Below are 18,221 nucleotides of genomic sequence, written 5' to 3' on the forward strand. Positions count from 1 at the left end.
GGGATTAGCAAAGTGTCTCAATGACCTAAAAAAAAAAAAAAAAAAAAAAAAGATTGGTCGCCGAACTCCCACTTTAAGTCTAATACACAAAGTTTTTTCTTTCAAGTTACCTTACTAACTATGCGATGTCAGTGCAGCAATCTCACCCTCTGAGATAGTGATCAGCCAATGGCTGCCAGCGGTTACCGGCTGCTGGTCAGGAGCTGGTTTTCCAGCTTTGTCCATTTGACAGAAGCTGGTTGTGAGACTGGCTTCTGTCAGACAAGCTGCTGTACACATTCTCTGAACGTCGGCCGGTTTAGCAGAAACGTATGTACCCAGCATTAGAAAAAGAGAAAAAAAAAGTTTTAGCTTTGAATATTTAAAGGGTAACTCCACTTTTGTGGGAAAAATACAGCATATAGAATTGCTACACAAGCCATGTTGTAATTTAATGTTAATTAAAAAAAAAAAAAAAAAAAACCCCTTTCCTTTTCAATCTGCAGTGATGTAATTCTATGCAAAATTCTATACAATATGGATACCTGGAGGTGTTTTATACACGGCGTGGCCTGCGCATGCGCAGTGGGTGCCCGGCTCTGAAGCCACAGCCGGGCGCCCACACTTACAATGCCGGCGTCGCAGAGAGGAGGGGGAGACAAGCGGGGCTTCGCTCCCCCACATTGCTGGACCCTGGGACAGGTAAGTGTCTGATTATTACAAGTCAGCAGCTGCAGTATTTGTAGCTGCTGACTTTTAATATGTTATTTTTAGCAGAACTCTGCTATAAAAAGAAAAAAAAAAAAAACTGGATCGGAACAGACATGGATGTTGGTGGATGTAAATGGATGATCATCCATTTTCATTTGCAAGCCAACAGGAACGAACTACTATTCGTTTTGCACATGAAGATGAACAAATGAAGAACGGGGAGGCTTTTCTGAGCAGGGCCCTCTCAATCCTCTTATATTTTATTGTATTATAACTGTATTGTCTCCCTTTTTATATTGTAAAGCGCTGTGTAAACTCTTGGCGCTATATAAATCCTGTATAATAATAATAATGAACGGAATGCCCATGTAAAAGGACCTAACACGTGAACGCATTGTGTTCTGCCTAATACTTCTCTAAACAAGGAAAACTAGTCTACTGGAGGTGTCCTAACCCTCCAACACTAGCACAAGTATGTAGCCTAATCAATGTGGATCTCCTCAAACCTAAAATGATTTACAATGGCAGGGCTACCCTATCAAATTTCATGAGATCTGGAATTTGTTGCTAGTCTCCCTTGCAAGCACAGAAGTTTCTTAATCCTTGACATCAGATAATGCATGACCCTGACTATTTTCTGTTTTTCTTTTGTAAATGGTTGGGCCAGTTTGTTCCCTACATATAAATTTGATGCCAACTAAAATAAAATGAAAGAAAACAAAAAAATGGATGGAGGGTTTCAAGCATGTTGGCATTCTTTGATACTCCAGCACAGTCACAAGACTTGCTGTAAGGGTAGAGTGCTACTAGTAATAGGATGAGACTGCAAGGACATACAGTTCATGCACATGCTATTTGTGTGGTTCTGCTGTTGTGGGTGTGTCATTGGGGGCCTATATCTAAAGACAAAACTTGATACAGCAGTGAATGTTCAAAACCTTTTTGGTGGTTTATCCCATTGCGGAGATTTCTCTTTACTTTCTGTGCTGAAGATAAAACAGGAATGTCAATGGAACAGATAAGTCCCTACTGGAACATTTCCTGTTTATACCTGTTGCAGTGATGACCTTTAAAATGTTATAATCAGTATTTGGGACAAATAAAGAGAATGTGTTACCTCTAGTAAGATTCAGACAGCAAAAAACAAACCAAAAAAAACAGACAGGGCTTTTAACCCCAACCACATCCACTCAAAGTTAAAGCGAGGTTCCACTCAAATTTTTAACAGCCAGCATCACATTTTTTAAGTTATTCTTCAGTACGAAAGCAGACAGAGGCGGAAATATTACACCCAAACTGTGAGTATTATTTTGGGATTAGCAAAGTGTCTCAATGAAATAAAAAAAAAAAAAAAAAAAAAGGATTGGTCGCCGAGCTCCCACTTTAAGTCTAATACACGTTAAAGTTTTTTCTTTCAAGTTACCTTACTAACTATGCGATGTCAGTGCAGCAATCTCACCCTCTGAGATAGTGATCAGCCAATGGCTGCCAGCGGTTACCGGCTGCTGGTCAGGAGCTGGTTTTCCAGCTTTGCCCATTCGACAGAAGCTGGTTGTGAGACTGGCTTCTGTCGGACAAGCTGCTGTACACATTCTCTGAACGTCGGCCTGTTTAGCAGAAACGTATGTACCCAGCATTAGAAAAAGAGAAAAAAAAAGTTTTAGCTTTGAATATTTAAAGGGTAACTTCACTTTTGTGGGAAAAATACAGCATATAGAATTGCTACACAAGCCATGTTGTAATTTAATGTTAATTAAAAAAAAAAAAATACCTTTCCTTTTCAATCTGCAGTGATGTAATTCTATGCAAAATTATATACAATATGGATACCTGGAGGTGTTTTATACACAGCTGGTGTAAAGAACACCTCCAAAAATGGCATTTTCTGCTTCTGCAATTGTCTGACTGATTTTCCCAGAAGTCTACACTAGGATAAAAACAGGTATTAGGCACCCCCTGCAAAAGAAATTTTGGTGAGATCATCTCCAAGGGTTATTCACTTCTACAGGGACACAGACATTGCAGCTTTCCCTATTAGTACACACAAAGTGCATCAGAAGAATAATAATGGACCAAGTGAGTGCACTGAGAATAAGTATGCAATCTGTTGAAAAAAATAGCAATTTCTTCAGTCACAAAAAGGTGGGAATCTGCTACAAATGTTGTTAAAATCCCTGCAATGCAAATTCAGCAGGAAGGGTTTGCTTTTTTTCTCAACAAAAGCGGAGTAAATTATTTAAGCATATATAGACTCTAACCATATACCTCTGATACAGGAAGTGAAATTAAGTTTTAGTTTCAGCCTGATATAGACATTGTATGCCCAAAATTATAATATTGAAGGTTTAATAGTTTAGGACGGTACAGAGAAATAGTGATGTTGTGCTTTTATGTAAATTTTAAAATAAACAAACACAAGACAAAATGATTTTCTCTGGACTTCTCTGTGGAGCATGAAGTGACTTTACCAAAGTATCTAGTGTAGCATAGTAAATAGTAGGGATAAGCTCAGGTGTGTTCAGATTCTAGTCCGAACCCACCTGAGCGAGCCCATCAGGAAGCTGTCACCTCCACTGGGCTTCAATTTTGTAGAAGCAATGGAGACCAAACCAAGGAATAGAAGAGAGCAGGGTCTGTGTCCTGTACTCCAGGGAGATGATTTCTCTTTGAGAATGTAAGCTCTTACAATCATATTAGTTGTTTTTCTTCAGCTAGAACAGGGGCCTTAGTCAAGGTAGAGGGAATTATGAACAATTCCAAATACCAGTCAATATTGGCACAAAACCTTCATGCTTCTGCTAGAAAGCTGAACACGAAGAGGAACTTCATCTTTCAGCATGATAACGACCCAAAGCATACATCCAAATCAACAAAAGAATTGCTTCACCAGAAGAAGATTAAAGCTTTGGAATGGCTCAGACAGAGCCCAGACCTGAATCTGATTGAAAATCTATAGGGTGATCTTTAGAGAGCTGTGCACAGGAGATGCCCTCGCAATCTGACCGATTTAATGTGTTTTTGCAAAGAAGAGTGGGCAAATATTACCACGTCAAGATGTGCCATGCTGATAGACTCATACCCAAAAGACTGAGTGCTGTAATAAAATCAATAGGTGCTTCAACAAAGTATTAGTTTAAGGGTCTGCACACTTATGCAACCATATTTTATTTTTTTATTTTTACTTTCCTCCACCTAAAAGATTTCAGTTTGTTGTTCAACTGAGTTGTACATTTTATAGGTCACATTAAAAGGTGGAAAAACTTCTGAAATGATTTATCTTTGTCTCGTTTTTTTACATCACAGAAACCTGCCATTTTTTAACAGGGGTGTGTAGACTTTTTATATCCATGGTAGGTTTTGAAGTTCAAGCCTGGTTAGAGCAGACAGGTGCTATGCATTTAGAGGAGCTAGGAGCTCCTGAGGAGGTTTTTTTTTGGGAAGTTCCGCTGTGGAAGTAAAACATTCCTACTTGTGACCTCATTGATGAATTGGTCAAGGGCCTCACCAGACATCTTTCTCAGAAAGCAATAAGTGTGAGGTGCCTTTTGCAAGCAGCTTCCCCTGTCCAAGCTTTTAGCCATAAGATTCTGTAAATGTGAGTTGAAATTAGAGCCATTCTGGAAATTTGTCTCAAAACATATGTTCTAGGGCATCCACACAGAAAAGCAGAGCTGTAATTAATCTGTAACGGCACGATTCTGTAATATAGGGCAAATTTGGATGTTTATTGCCCTATTCCAGATAGCTGCAGTTTGACATGAAATTGTGGCGAGAGCTGAGGGAGCTGTTTGTTTAGAGCAGAGACAGTAGGATCAACCACAGGAATAGCCCACTTCTTTGCAAGCTTTTTCCACTCGTTATAGTACAGCAAAGATTTTGAAAGATCATTCAAAAATGATTTGCGTGACCCAATTGTCAGACTGCATATTCTATCTATGCCATCTATCCATGACCAGAGAATGTTTTGCAGGAGTTTGCTAGTCTCTTTGTACCCAAAGGGTACAAACTTTTTCCACATTTTGTTATGGTATGTTACAGCCTTATTCCAAAATGGATTAAATTAATAATTTTCTTCATAATTCTACAAGCCACTCCTTCGTTATCTTGGCTGTGTGCTTAGGGTTGTTGTCCTATTGGAAGAGGAACCTTCAACCCAGTCTGAGGTCCAGAGTGCTCTGGAGCAGGTTTTCATCAAGGATGTGTCTGAACATTGCTGCAGTCATCTTTCCCTCGATCCTGACTAGTCTCCCAGTTTTTGCTGCTGAAAAACATGCCCACAGCATGATGCTGCCACCACAATGCTTCACTGTAGGGATGGTATTGGCCAGGTGATGAGCAGTGCCTGGTTTCCACCAGACATGGCGCTTGCCATTCAGGCCAAAGAGTTCAATCTTTGTTTCATCAGACCAGGGAATTTTGTTTCTCATGGTCTGAGAGTCCTTCAGGTGCCTTTTTGCAAACTTCAGGCTGTCATGTGACTTTTACTAGAGTGGCTTCCGTCTGGCCACTTTACCATACAGGCCTGACTGGTGGAGTGCTGCAGAGATGGTTGTTCTTCTGGAAGGTTCTCCTCTCTCCAGAGAAATGCTGGAGCTCTGTCAGAGTGACCATCAGGTTCTTGATCACGTCCCTGACTAAGGCCCTTCTTCCCTCATCGCTCAGTTTGGCCAGGCGGCCCGCTCTAGTTAGAGTCCTGGTGGTTCCAAACTTCTTCCATTTTACAGATGATGGAGGCCACTGTGCTTATTGGGACCATCAATGCTGCAGATATTTTTTTGTACCCTTCCCAAGATCTGTGCCTCGATACAATCCTGTCCCGGAGGTCTGCAGACAATTCCTTGGAATTCACGGCTTGGGTTGTGCTGACAACTGCCATGCACTTTTAACTGAGGGACCCTATATAGACAGGTGTGTGCCTTTTCAAACCATGTCCAATCAACTGAATTTACCACAGGCGGACTCCAATCAAATTGAAGAAACATAACGAGGATGATCAGTGGAAACAGGATGCACCTGAGCTCAATCTTGAGTGTCATGGCAAAGGCTGTGAATACTTATGTGCAGTGCCCTGAAAAAGTATTTGTACCCCTTGAAAATTTCTACATTTTGTCATGTTACAACCAAAAAAGTAAATGTATTTTATTGGAATTTTATTTGATAGACCAACACAAAGTGGCACATAATAGTGAAGTGGAAGGAAAATGATAAATGTTTTCAAAATTTTTTACAAATAAATATGTGAAAAGTATGGCATGCATTTGTATTAAGCCCCCCTGAGTCAATACTTTGTAGCACCACCTTTCGCTGCAATTATAGCAGCAAGTCTATTTGGGTATGTTTCTATCAGCTTTGCACATCTAGGAGAGTGACATTTTTGTCCATTCTTCTTTGCAAAATAGCTCAAGCTCTGTCAGATTAAATGGAGAGCATCTGTGAACAACATTTTTCAAGTCTTGCCACAGATTCTCAATAGGATCCAGGTCTGGACTTTGACTGGGCCATTCTAAAACATGACTATGCTTTGATCTAAACCATTCCATTGTATGTTTAGGGTCGTTGTCCTGCTGGAAGGTGAACCTCTGCCCCAGTCTCAAGTTTTTTGAAGACCCAAACAGGTTTTCTTCTAAGGTTGCCCTGTATTTGGCTCCATGCACCTTCCCATCAACTCTGACCAGCTTCCCTGTCCCTGCTGAAGAAAAGCATCCCCACAACATGATGCTGCCACACCATGATGGTGTGTTCAGGGTGATGTGCAGTGTTCGTTTTCTGCCACACATAGCGTTTTGCTTTTAGGCCAAAAAGTTCAGTTCTGGTCTAATCTGACCAGAGCACCTTCTTCCGCATGTTTGCTGTGTCCCCCATATGGCTTTTTACAAACTGCAAATGGGACTTCTTATGGCTTTCTTTAAACAAAGGCTTTTTCCTTACCACTCTTCCATAAAGGCCAAATTTGTGTTACAACTAATAGTTGTCCTGTGGAAAGATTCTCCCACCTGAGCTGTGGATCTCTGCAGCTCCTCCAGAGTTACCATGGGCCTCTTGGCTGCTTCTCTGATTAATGCTCTCCTTGCCAGGCCTGTCAGTTTAGGTGGATGGCCATATCTTGGTAGGTTTGCCGTTGTGCCATACTTTCCATTTTTGGATGATGGATTGAATAGTGCTCCATGAGATGTTCAAAGCTTGGGATTTTTTTTATAACCTAACCCTGCTCAAAGCTTGCGATATTTTTTTATAACCTAACCCTGCTTTAAACTTCTCCACAACTTTATCCCTGACCTGTCTGGTGTGTTCCTTGGCCTTCATGATGCCGTTTGTTCACTAAGGTTCAATAAATTTGAAAACCATTTATCAATTACCTTCCACTTCACAATTATGTGCAGCTTTGTGTTGGTCTTTCACGAGAAAAATTACAATAAAAGACATTTATGTTTTTGGTTGTAACATGACAAAATGTGGAAAATTTCAAGGGGTATGAATACTTTTTCAAGGCACTGTACATGTGATTTTGTTTTTTATTTTTAATAAATTTGCAAAGATTTCAAACAAACGTCTTTTACGTTATTATTAAGGGGTATCGTTTGTAGAATTTTGAGGAAAATAATGAATTTAATCCATTTTGGGAGAAGGCTGTAAGAAAACAAAATGTGGAAAAAGTGAAGCGCTCTGAATACTTTTCGGATGCACAGTAGTGACAATCTGGTGAAGAAATATCTTCCGCAGCTTCCTTCAATACTATCTCAATAACCTGTTCATTTCCTTCTGTGTCTTTGTTCTCTAGGACTGACATAAGGTGAGCACCCATGCAGGATCCAGTGCCCAAAGCAATATTAAAAAGGCCTTCCCAACAGCATGGTGTACAGGAAAGGCTCCCAAGGTTTTGCCAACATTGCCCTTATCCGGATACACTGCTTTTATGTTGGCATTAGAAGACAGTGGGGACTTGATTGAAGAATTGGAAGATAAAATTATAAAAGAAAAATAATTAAGCTAAGGGTGATTATCTCTGTGAGAAAGACAAAAAGGTCCATCACCTTCAGACACTAGTACAAAAATGAGAACTCACGGAATGGGGTAGGGATTTAGGAGAGCTCCCAGGGGGCGTATATGCAAAAGCTTTGTCAGTGTCCAATAAGCTGACGGTACACACCTATAATCCATGGTGTAGGAATACTCTGCTTGTGTCCTGTACTTTACCAAGAAGATATACCTATTGATACTGTTAGATATTCAGTGAGGGTCTCTGAAGTTATTTCAAAGAATCAAGTGATAGGGCTACAGAACACCTCCTTCATGTTATGCAGATGAAGGGGAGGTGTCCTGCTCTTGGGTGACACGCTGCTCCTCTACAGATACATTATAATGATGTCATTGTACAACAGCAGTAAGCTACTGGGGCAAATAAAGGAGAAAATCAATGCAGCCATTGGCAAGCTGCAAAATAAAAAAAAAAAAAATGTTAGATTCGGATACACTTTAAGCATTCGATTAAAGCTCAACTCCAGTTAAAAACTTTTTTTTTTTTTTAGTTTTAGATAGAGCATACAAGGGTTACATGTCCTACATAAGGTTTTAAATGTCAGCCTCAAATTTTTACTGCTGTTCAGGTTTCCATTTGGAGAACTTTCCTGTCTATTTGACAAAACAGAAAGTGATGGAAAATCTCCCTACTTTCAATGTGAAGGTGTCACACAGCAGAAAGTGTAAGGCCCCCATGTACGCTGCTGCTAAACGGACGTTCAGAGGCAGTTAGACACTTTTTTCAGCTGCCCCTGAACTCATTCAATGTTATCTTATGTGTTCATGTACACAGGTTTGTTTACTGTCATTTTTAGGCAGTTGAGTTTATAGGCCTTTTTTTGAAGGCCAAAGTTTCCGACGTTTCAGACGCCAAACGCAGTAACCCGCATTTTGTCTATAGGCGTTTTTCATTTTTGGCCATTTAAAGAAAACAAAAAAAAAAAAAAAAAAAATTTTTTTTTTTTTAAACGGTTCTAAACGCAAACATGGCATGTAAATGCGGCAAAATGGAGGTTTTTTTAAATGTGGGTTACTATCTGTCAAGTTAAATCGTTCAGGAGAGGTTGTAAAAACGTCCTGTGTACATGAAGCCTAAATCCCCCAGCATAAACACAGCAGCAAAAAAAAAAAAAAAAAATCAAAATTTACTATGAGAACATTTAATAACCTATATCAGAATTTAATTTAAGAGATTACCCTTACCTCCTGTCTATGTAACAAGTATCAGAAAAGAATAAAATCTCCTCTATGGGGAAACAGACAGATTTTTAAATCTGATCAAAGTTCTAATTTTTCACTACTCAAAGGAAAAGAAAAAAAAACTATTTTGTTCAAGTGTAAAACTTTAGCTTTACAGTACTACTACAGGCATTTATTTGACACCTTCAATTCATGACAAACTTTACACAGTATTCATTTACATCAGTCCCTGCCTAAAAGAGATTGCAATCTAAGGTCTCTCTCTTACATGCACATATACAAGGACCAATACACAGTAGACAGAAACCAATTAACCTACTGGCAGGTCTGTGAAGTGTGGGAGAAATCCAGAGTACTTGGAGGCAACATGGGAAAAACATGCAAATGTCCTAGAAGGAATTTGAACCGAGGGGACTCCAGTGCTGCAAGGCATCTGCTCAGTTCAGCAGGGACGAGCCTAGATTCGATCCATGAGTTTTTTTTTACATTCAATTACTGCCGGCGGCTCTGCTGGCCAGGAAGGCCGTGCACTCCCCACTGGCAGAACACAATAGCATTGCGGGAGGCATTCCCCCATCAACACTGACTGTGCAGATGGGGGAATCTAGTGATTTTCTTTCCTTTCACCCGTAGTGGAGGGAGAGAAAATGGAGTCATCTATGGGATGCTTAAGCCTTTGGGGAAACATTTTCTAACAAAAGTTTGTTCCAAGAAAGGTAAGTCAACATGATAATACAGACAATCTTAATGCATTGCCCAGCTCCAAATTTGTGTGATGTTTTGTAAACTTTAAGTTGTATGCCATAATTGACTTAGGGCTTGTTGACACATAGTACAGTAACTGGCATTTTGCGCATTGGATAAACACGGCACAGCTAGGGCACATAGAAAACATGTTTCCTATGTGTCCCGTTTGCACTGCAATGAAGCCGGCTGCATTTTACTGCAACACACAGGTAGGCACTGCATGTCACTGCACAGCAGAGCAACGCACTGTGCTGCTGTGCAGAGATGTGAATGAAGTGCAACTTTGTGCACTTCAAAAAAGTTATAAAATAAAAAAACGTGCATCACTCCACCCCCACACAGTGGCTTACTGCAGCTGACAACTGACCGCACACTAAAACAGGCATTTAGCATGGAGCAATGTGAACAGGGCCCTTACAGTTTCTTTTAACCATATAAGTAGCTGTGTAAAGCACATTAATGCTATGCCACATTAACAGATGATGCTGCCTATGCAAGAGTTAACACATTAATGTTTAGGCAAGATGGAAGTCAGAAGATTCAGCTGCTAAAGACCTGTCCATAAGCAAGCACAATTATTTTTGCCAAATGTGTGCATTAATGCTCTTAGCAGACAATCCTTCTGTAGGCCTTATTCAGTCTGTCCTTTTTTTTCCTCTCTTGACACCGTTCAGCATTCTCAGTGTGACTCAGTCAACTTCAGCAGCATTGGATGAAAATCATCTTATGTTTATAGACAATGACATGAAACATGTTGCACCCCGATTTCAGCTTGTGGTCTGATCAGTTAAAGACATTTTGATTGGATACTATGGGTTAATGCACTTTGCTCTTTCCCTTACTGAATAACCCCAAAAGCATATGAATCAAGACAGTAGCTATTATCAGATGATAAAGCAGCTACTGTATTAATGTAATAGCTTTTCCTGCTAGAGAACGTCTAATAGAGGATGATGCAATAAGAAGGAACTTTCACTAAATGTGGCATGTGTCACTGCCAAATATTTGCAAGCTAAAGAGACAATGAAGAAAGATCACTTACTACTCCCCCGCTAGCCCCAGCTCTCATCACCATGACTCCTCTAGCACGGGGCTGTCAAACTTGCCAGTGCTGTAATGAGCAGGCAATAATGTGGCTTTGTTATCGAAATATATCAGTACAAAAGGGGGATTTAGTATGTACTGGCCACAGCACAGAATGACTGAAGGGCATACTGAGATAATTGATTGCAAGTTATCATTAATCCAGACTTTGATTGTGCAGGGGAATGAATACAGGTCACATAAACAAGCCATGCAGTGATTGGAGGTGGTCTGCACTCTACGAAGTACTTTAAATGCTACTTCTTATCCCTCTTATTAACTTTTCTAATCAATGGCATGCAAGCTTGCAGTATTTATTTGATCTAACATACAATACTGTACTTGTTTTTTAAAACCTAAAAATACAATGAATAGAACATTGGGCATAAAACAGGGAAATATATTTCCTTGAATCTATAGATAGAATGATCTAGTTTAAATATTTACCTTGTACAAGGCATAGGCTGTGAGCACATTGCCACTCTCCGAGTTCTTAAGAATGCCAACTATGCTTTCAGGCAAGCCAACGAACTCCAAGAATGGAACCACGTTAATACCTCTGTGGAATGAAGAATACATATACGGATCAAATACATATACAATGTACATTTTTCAAGTTACAAACATCATGAATTTTCAAAGATGTATATTGTATAAGCAGTCAAAATAATTTCAATGACACTTTATCTGTAGTCACATTGCCACAATGGGCACTCAAAGCTGTCTAGGTACGCTAAAACCTATAGTCCCATATAAGGTAGATCACAGGAAACTACAATATACAAATACATTACACATCACCATGTACAGTACCATTTTATAGTTATTAGGTTCTTTGTAACCTTAATATAAATTGTGTAATGCTGTAACATAATAATTACTTCTCTCTACATACAACTTACTCCCCACATTAGAATGACAAGTAGATTTCAACACACACTCAGAACTGAGAAAGGTCTTACGTATTTGTAGTCCTTGTGCGCCCTCTGCTGGATCTTTTAGTTTACAAGTAGTAGGAATGGATAAACAAGAAAAAACAGCCATAATAAAGTAGAATTTGTACTGCATCACAGTGCTAGTTGCTCCCTTTGCAAGATCACTGTAAACAGCACTTCATGTTGTAAAGGAATCCAGACGTGCAGTGTTTCTTATTACAATACTGAGACTGACCAGGATTATTGTAATGCCCCTTTCACACAAGCATCATACCGTTCAGTCATGTTAATGCATAGAAAAAACAGATTGAGTTTACATCAGTTTTAAACCCTTTTTTACATCCATCAACCAGCGTCCTTGGTGTAAGCCCCCAAAAGCATGCAGCCTGCCTGAAAGAGGGGGGAGGAACCATACCAGGCCATATGCCCTCAACATGAGGGGGGTACTATGCCAGGGGGTGACCCCTCCCGGAAAAAACACCTGGTCCCCATGTTGATGAGGACAAGGGCCTCTTACTCACAAACCCTGGCCTGGTCGTTGCCCTACTCATTTCTCAAAAAAAAAAACAGTCAGTAAAAAATGAAAATATAAAGACAGATTTTGGCAAGACTTATTAAACTGAATAAATGTCCCTTGATGTACATCTATCGTCAATCACATCTGCACACAGTTTTTTCTTTTTTTTAGAAAAAAATGTTTAATGTCGGCTCTTTTGTTTACATTCTGTCAGTGGGAAATACCTACTGAGAGCAGGGATGAGTCACCGGTTGTTAGGACGCTGGCGAGTGCCAGCTCCTAGCAACCAATGCAAAAACAAATAAAAAGCAGATACAAAAACGGATGTCATCTGTTTATATTCAACGTGACGGATACTTGTACGGTTTAAAAAAAACAGACCTGAACGGAGACGGATGTAAATGGATAATCCTCCATTTAAAATCGGTTTGCCCACCAAAATAAATTGCTGTCTGGTTTTCATCTATCAATGTTCCATACACCCATACGAAAGGGGCCTAAAGGACTTAAAGTGGTTGTAAACCCACTCATATAACGTAATCAAATCCTGTTGGTTTCTTAATGACAGGTGCTCCTGTCTCTGTGTTTTATAAAATAAAATGCAGTTTATACCTTATTTGCTAGCGTCGATCGATCACGTGACCCGCCGGCTTTCTCCCCTGCCCGGCTGATAGTGGGCGGGGCCGAGGTCCCCCCCGCTGATGTCAGCCAGGATGAAAGGAGGAGAGGAGAGAGGGAGGAGAGGAGAGGAGAGGAGAGAGCGAGGAGAGGAGAGAGCGAGGAGAGGACAGAGGGAGGAAAGGGAGAGGGAGGAAAGGGAGAGGGAGGAAAGGGAGAGGAAGGAGAGGAGGGAGGAGAGGAGAGAGGGAGGAGAGGAGAGAGAGAGCTGGAGGGTCACGTGAGCACCGATTGGCGCTAGCAAATAAGGTAAAAACTTATAAAAGCACTGTGCTGTGTAACATACTTTAACCACTTGAGGACCAGCCGCCGCAGTTGCACTGCGGCAGGTTGGCTCTTTTGAGCGAATCACCGTCATTGTACGTCGGCCACTTTAAGAGCTCTAGGTGGTGTGTGCCCGCGGCGCGACGCCGGAGCGTGTGGCCGCAATGTCCGCCGGCCACCCGCGATCCCTCCACAGAGAGCCAGAATGGGGATCTGTCAATGTAAAAAGACAGATCCCCATTCTGACAAAGGAGGAGAGACAGATCTGCTGTTCCTAGCGATTAGGAAGAGCAATCTCTCTCCTCTTCCAATCAGTCCCATCCCCCCACAGTTAGAAACACATTTAACCCCTTGATTGCCCCCTAGTGTTAAACCCCTTCCCTGCCAGTGACATTTACACAGTAATCAGTGCATTTTTATAGCACTGATCGCTGTATAAATGTCAATGGTCCCAAAAATGTTTCAAAAGTGTCCGATCTGTCTGCCGCAATGTCGCAGTCCTGCTAAAAATCGCACCATTACTAGTTAAAAAAAAAAATGGTATAAATATATCCCCTATTTTGTAGATGGTATAACTTTTGCGCAAACTAATATTCGCTTATTGCGATTTTTTTTACCAAAAATATGTAGAAGAATACATATAGGCCTAAACTGTTGAAGGAATTTGTTTTCTTTTTATATTTATTATAGCAAAAAGTAAAAAATATTGGTGTTTTATCGAAATTATCACTCTTTTTTTGTTTATAGCGCAAAAAATAAATATCGCAGAGGTGATCAAATACCACCAAAAGAAAGCTCTATTTGTGGCAAAAAAAAGGACATTCATTTTGTTTGGGTACAACTTTGCACAACCACACAATTGTCAGTTAAAGCGACGCAGTGCCGTATAGCAAAAAACGGCCTGGTCATTAAGGGGGCAAATCATGTGGGTCCTTAAGTGTTTAAAGCAGCAGGATCTTAATTTTCTTTTTTTTTAGGTTAACAAACACTTTAAACCTCCAGCTGAGTATCCATTTGCAAATTTCTACAAAAGCACTGGAATAGCCTAGTTTTTATTCTGAACAAAACTGGAAGTTGATCTACAATCAAAAGGCACAATGTAACAAAACTACACGTGAAACATGCTCTATGTGAACACAGCCTGACATGCCTGTCATTCTAACTAGCTTTGAAATGCAGGTGAAAGCTAAATATTGTTCTTTGTAGTTATTCTATCACAAATTCAGAGAGGACTATTTTTAGAACTTTGGTATGTGTAACACAAAAAAAAAAAAAAAACATATATTTATCTTATGCTTATTATGTAGGTACCCAGTTCAGATACATGATCTAAACAATGATAACCTGTAATCTGAATAAGTTATCTAAATGCCATATTCAAAGTACAAAACTTTCAGCTCACTGAATTAAACCTATATATATATATATATACTGAAACTAGGGCTTGGAATACAAAATAAAAAGTAAAAAATATTTTAAAAATATATGCACCCTAGAATTTGGTTAGAAAGTCCAGAAGTATTTTTGGGGATGCATTATTTACATAAAAGGACCGTGCATTTTTCTTATTCATATTAAAAACATCCCCGCACAGCTATTATAAATATAACAAAACATATACAGTGACCACACTGGTGAAATAATGTTACTAGAAAACAGAGGATATAAAACAAAATGAAAAGTAAACATACAGTATTACCATTTACATGCGTACTACAGAGTGCTCATTCGATTGATGAAAGGGTTTCTTAAGTTCATTAAAAAGTGCTTATTGAGACATCCAACATTATTCACACATTGGGCTGTCTGGGTCAAATACTTGATACTTTAATAGCTTGGAACATATAATGCAAAGGAGTACGCTAAGTATAGATTGACATTTGGGATCAGTAGCTGCTAGAAAGGGCAATAATGCCAGCTGGTGGAGGAGTAACTAAAACAAACACTTGTACTATAATATATGCTGATGTCAAGTGCTCAGCTTTCCAGCTGTAGGCTGGCTATGTGTTCGCTAGGTCTACAGTCGGCGTGTATTACACACAGGAAATTGTTTTCCAAAACAGAAACAGATGTTGGAACAATACCATATAACTACAATTTTGGATGCGCACAAATACTAAAAGCAACGTCATCTGTTCAGTTATTTGTGCATACTATAAACAATCAAGCAGACCAATCAGATTTTAGTTATTTTCATACCGGATGGCAAAAAAACTATTGACTGCAAGGGAGAAGCCAAGTTTTATCTTAAAGCTGAACTTTGGGTAACAAAATCCTCCCTTGCAGTGGGGGCACCCTGTACTGCAAGGGTTAAATGTTCATTTGTGACTGTGGTACTAGAAAAAAAAAAAAGTAATATTATATATATATATATTTTAACTTGCCTGTAAAAAAGACACAGGCTCCTTTAACGATAAACACTGAGTTATACGCAGCCACCTTCAGGTGATTGGACACTGGCAAACAGAACTTTGGGACAGTCAATATAACCCCTACCACTCCTAGCAATCCTTGATTTTTTTAGCAAGTGATAAGAAAACGCCAGAACAGAAGGGAGGGTGTCCCGTACTGTGTTCCAAGAAAAGGACTTTACAAGCAAGTAAAAAAATCCTATATTCCTCAAAAGGAGAAACAAGCTTTGGCTGTACTTTTCTTGTGGATCACAGGAGTGCAGTTTGTTCTGCACGCCTGTAATGCGATAAGTAGACAGCTGGCTGAAGTCACAGAGCCGGCTCGGGCAAGAACGCGACAATTAAGTCAGGATCCCCACATGCCTGGACCGCCCCCCCCCCCCCCCCCCAGCCGCTGAGAGAGCCTGAGCCGGTTGCTCCCTCCTCCTTCACAGCCCAGCGCACCAGTACTTACTGTCACCAGCTCTCTGCTCAGGGAACACTGAGAACCAAGCGATCGGCAGTGTTTGAGCCAGCGGGGGACCGATGTAGCATCCACCTAGGCAAGTATGATTCTGGGAAAAAAAAACAAAACCCCATACTTCTCTTTTAATCCTACAGTACAGGATACATGTTACTTTAATTTAAATTACTTTAAATAAATGGCTGAGAGGTTAACAGGCACATCCAAACAGTGGAGGGAAAACGCTTTGCAATACTTAGGTGCAGAACAAAAAGAAATAACAGTAAGGTGGCAGGAGCCATGAATAACAAGGAAAGGCTCTCTACAAGATGGGGAATTTTAGAGCACACATACATGATTTGTAGTGTTGTCCCAATACCACTTTAAGACAGAATACAAGTAACAATACTTTTTTTCAAGTACTCGTCGATACCGATTCTCTCTTTTAAAGTCATGTGACAGTTTGTTTTTACAAATAATTTTTTAAATGATATTTTACTATATAACAATGCTTTCTTTTTTTCGGGGGGGATGAACAGTGTTTGTTTTATTTTTACAATTTTACTTAATACTTAGTTAATACAATGTTTCCTTTCTTTGTATTTATTTATTTTTATTTAAAAATGTTGGCGAGTAGGGGGGCTTTGGTGAGATGTCAGCGGTCTCAACAGACTTCGAGACATGGAAAGGGACTGAGGACAGAGAATCCCCAGTCCCGTTCTCTGTAGCCTCAGCTGCACTGAAGATGAATAGACAGGAGACAGCAGTTATGAAGGAGCAGGTAAATGACATTTACCGACTTCTTTCTCTGCTCTCCATCCTGACAGATCTGGGACGAGGGGAGGGGGGGGGGGTGGAGGAGGAGGGGGACCGGACCGGAGGAGGATAGGAGGGATCAGAGGAGCACACGGAGGGGGAACGGAGGAGTATACAAGGGACACTCAGGAACGATCAGTGCGGCAACTGGGGGAAGTTATAATCACTGATCTACCTGTGTGGCTTTTGAAGGCAGATGAAAGCCGTGGAGGGGAGAGAAGGAGAAGCAGCTGTCATGATTATAACTTCCCCCGCACCGGTTGTTCCTGAGTGTCCAGGCATCAGACTAGGCATCGGGAGCATTTGCAGGAGTACAAGTACTCCTGCAAATACTCGGTATCGGGACAAACCTAACAATAGTACACCCATCTTTGGTAAAATATAAAAGATGTTACGCTGACTAAATATATCCCCAATATGTCACGCTTTATAATTGCGCAGGTCCGTGGAAAAGCAACAAATATTAAATTATCAAAAGGTGATGCTTTATGGAGAGATCTGGGGTATATTAGACCCCAGATGTCCCCTCTGCCCTCCAAAGCAGCCAATCAAACCAAAAATGGTTTAAACAGCTGCTCTGCAAACCGAAAACAAATTGCAAACAAATTGAAACCAGAAGTAACAAAAGTCATTTCTATGTGACACATCATATTTGGCCCTGGGCTCCTCGGTGAAATGAGAGAGCCCAGGAATGGTGGTGGGTGGGGGGCAGGGGGCATCTGGCATCTGTAAAAGTGATCAGGAAGTTGTAGAGCCACCCAGATCACATTTACTAGAAAGCTCATTGCCTGCTCTAAAGAATGATACCAGGATCACGGCTGCAGCCATGATCCGGGCATCACCACTCCTGTCCGAGGATGTATTTATACGTACAGCACTCAAGAACAAGCACTGATCCAGACTATACTGACAAAATGACAGGATACATCCCACAGAGTTCTGTGTAGGCTGAAACTTCTGTTCCTTGCACCATGTGAAGTAAGCTTTCCAAAAGCACTTATAGACTTTCCAAAAAGTCAACTTCCTAGCCTTCAAAAGTGTAGGGACAACCGAGTCAGAAAGATCCCAGTCCCTCAGGATCTGAGTTTCAACAGCCAAGTCATTAAAGCCAGAAACCAAGAAGGAGGATAGTCATTGGCCATTGAGGCAAAAGGTCAGGTAGGTCAGAAAGAACAGAGAATATCACAAGCCGTAGGATGTCCGAGTACCTAGTTCTTCTAGGTCAGCTTGGCACCACCAGATTCACTGGAATATCACCTTGATCCTGAGAAGCAGCTGAGGGGGTCATCACGATGCCAAATACTCCCCTTGTTGCAGTGATGGAATGACAGACTGGACCAATTCCATGCATAATTTGGAACTGCAGGAACATATTCAGAACTTTTAGATCCAGGACAGGGCTAACGCCCCTGTTTGGTTTT

The 18,221-nt window shown here is 40.5% G+C and overlaps 1 protein-coding gene across 1 annotated transcript in view; it reads right to left on the reverse strand.

The window, feature by feature from the left end:
* Window positions 1-18,221, reverse strand: part of FAM210A (family with sequence similarity 210 member A) — a 77,786-nt gene that overhangs the window by 22,886 nt on the left and 36,679 nt on the right. Inside the window, exon 3 of the mRNA XM_073631295.1 lies at window positions 11,185-11,296. Within this exon, the coding sequence (XP_073487396.1) occupies window positions 11,185-11,296 (112 nt within the window). The remainder of the gene's footprint in view (window positions 1-11,184; window positions 11,297-18,221) is intronic.

This window comes from Aquarana catesbeiana, linkage group LG05, assembly GCF_042186555.1.
Source record: "Aquarana catesbeiana isolate 2022-GZ linkage group LG05, ASM4218655v1, whole genome shotgun sequence".
In the NCBI taxonomy this organism is placed as follows: domain Eukaryota; kingdom Metazoa; phylum Chordata; class Amphibia; order Anura; family Ranidae; genus Aquarana; species Aquarana catesbeiana.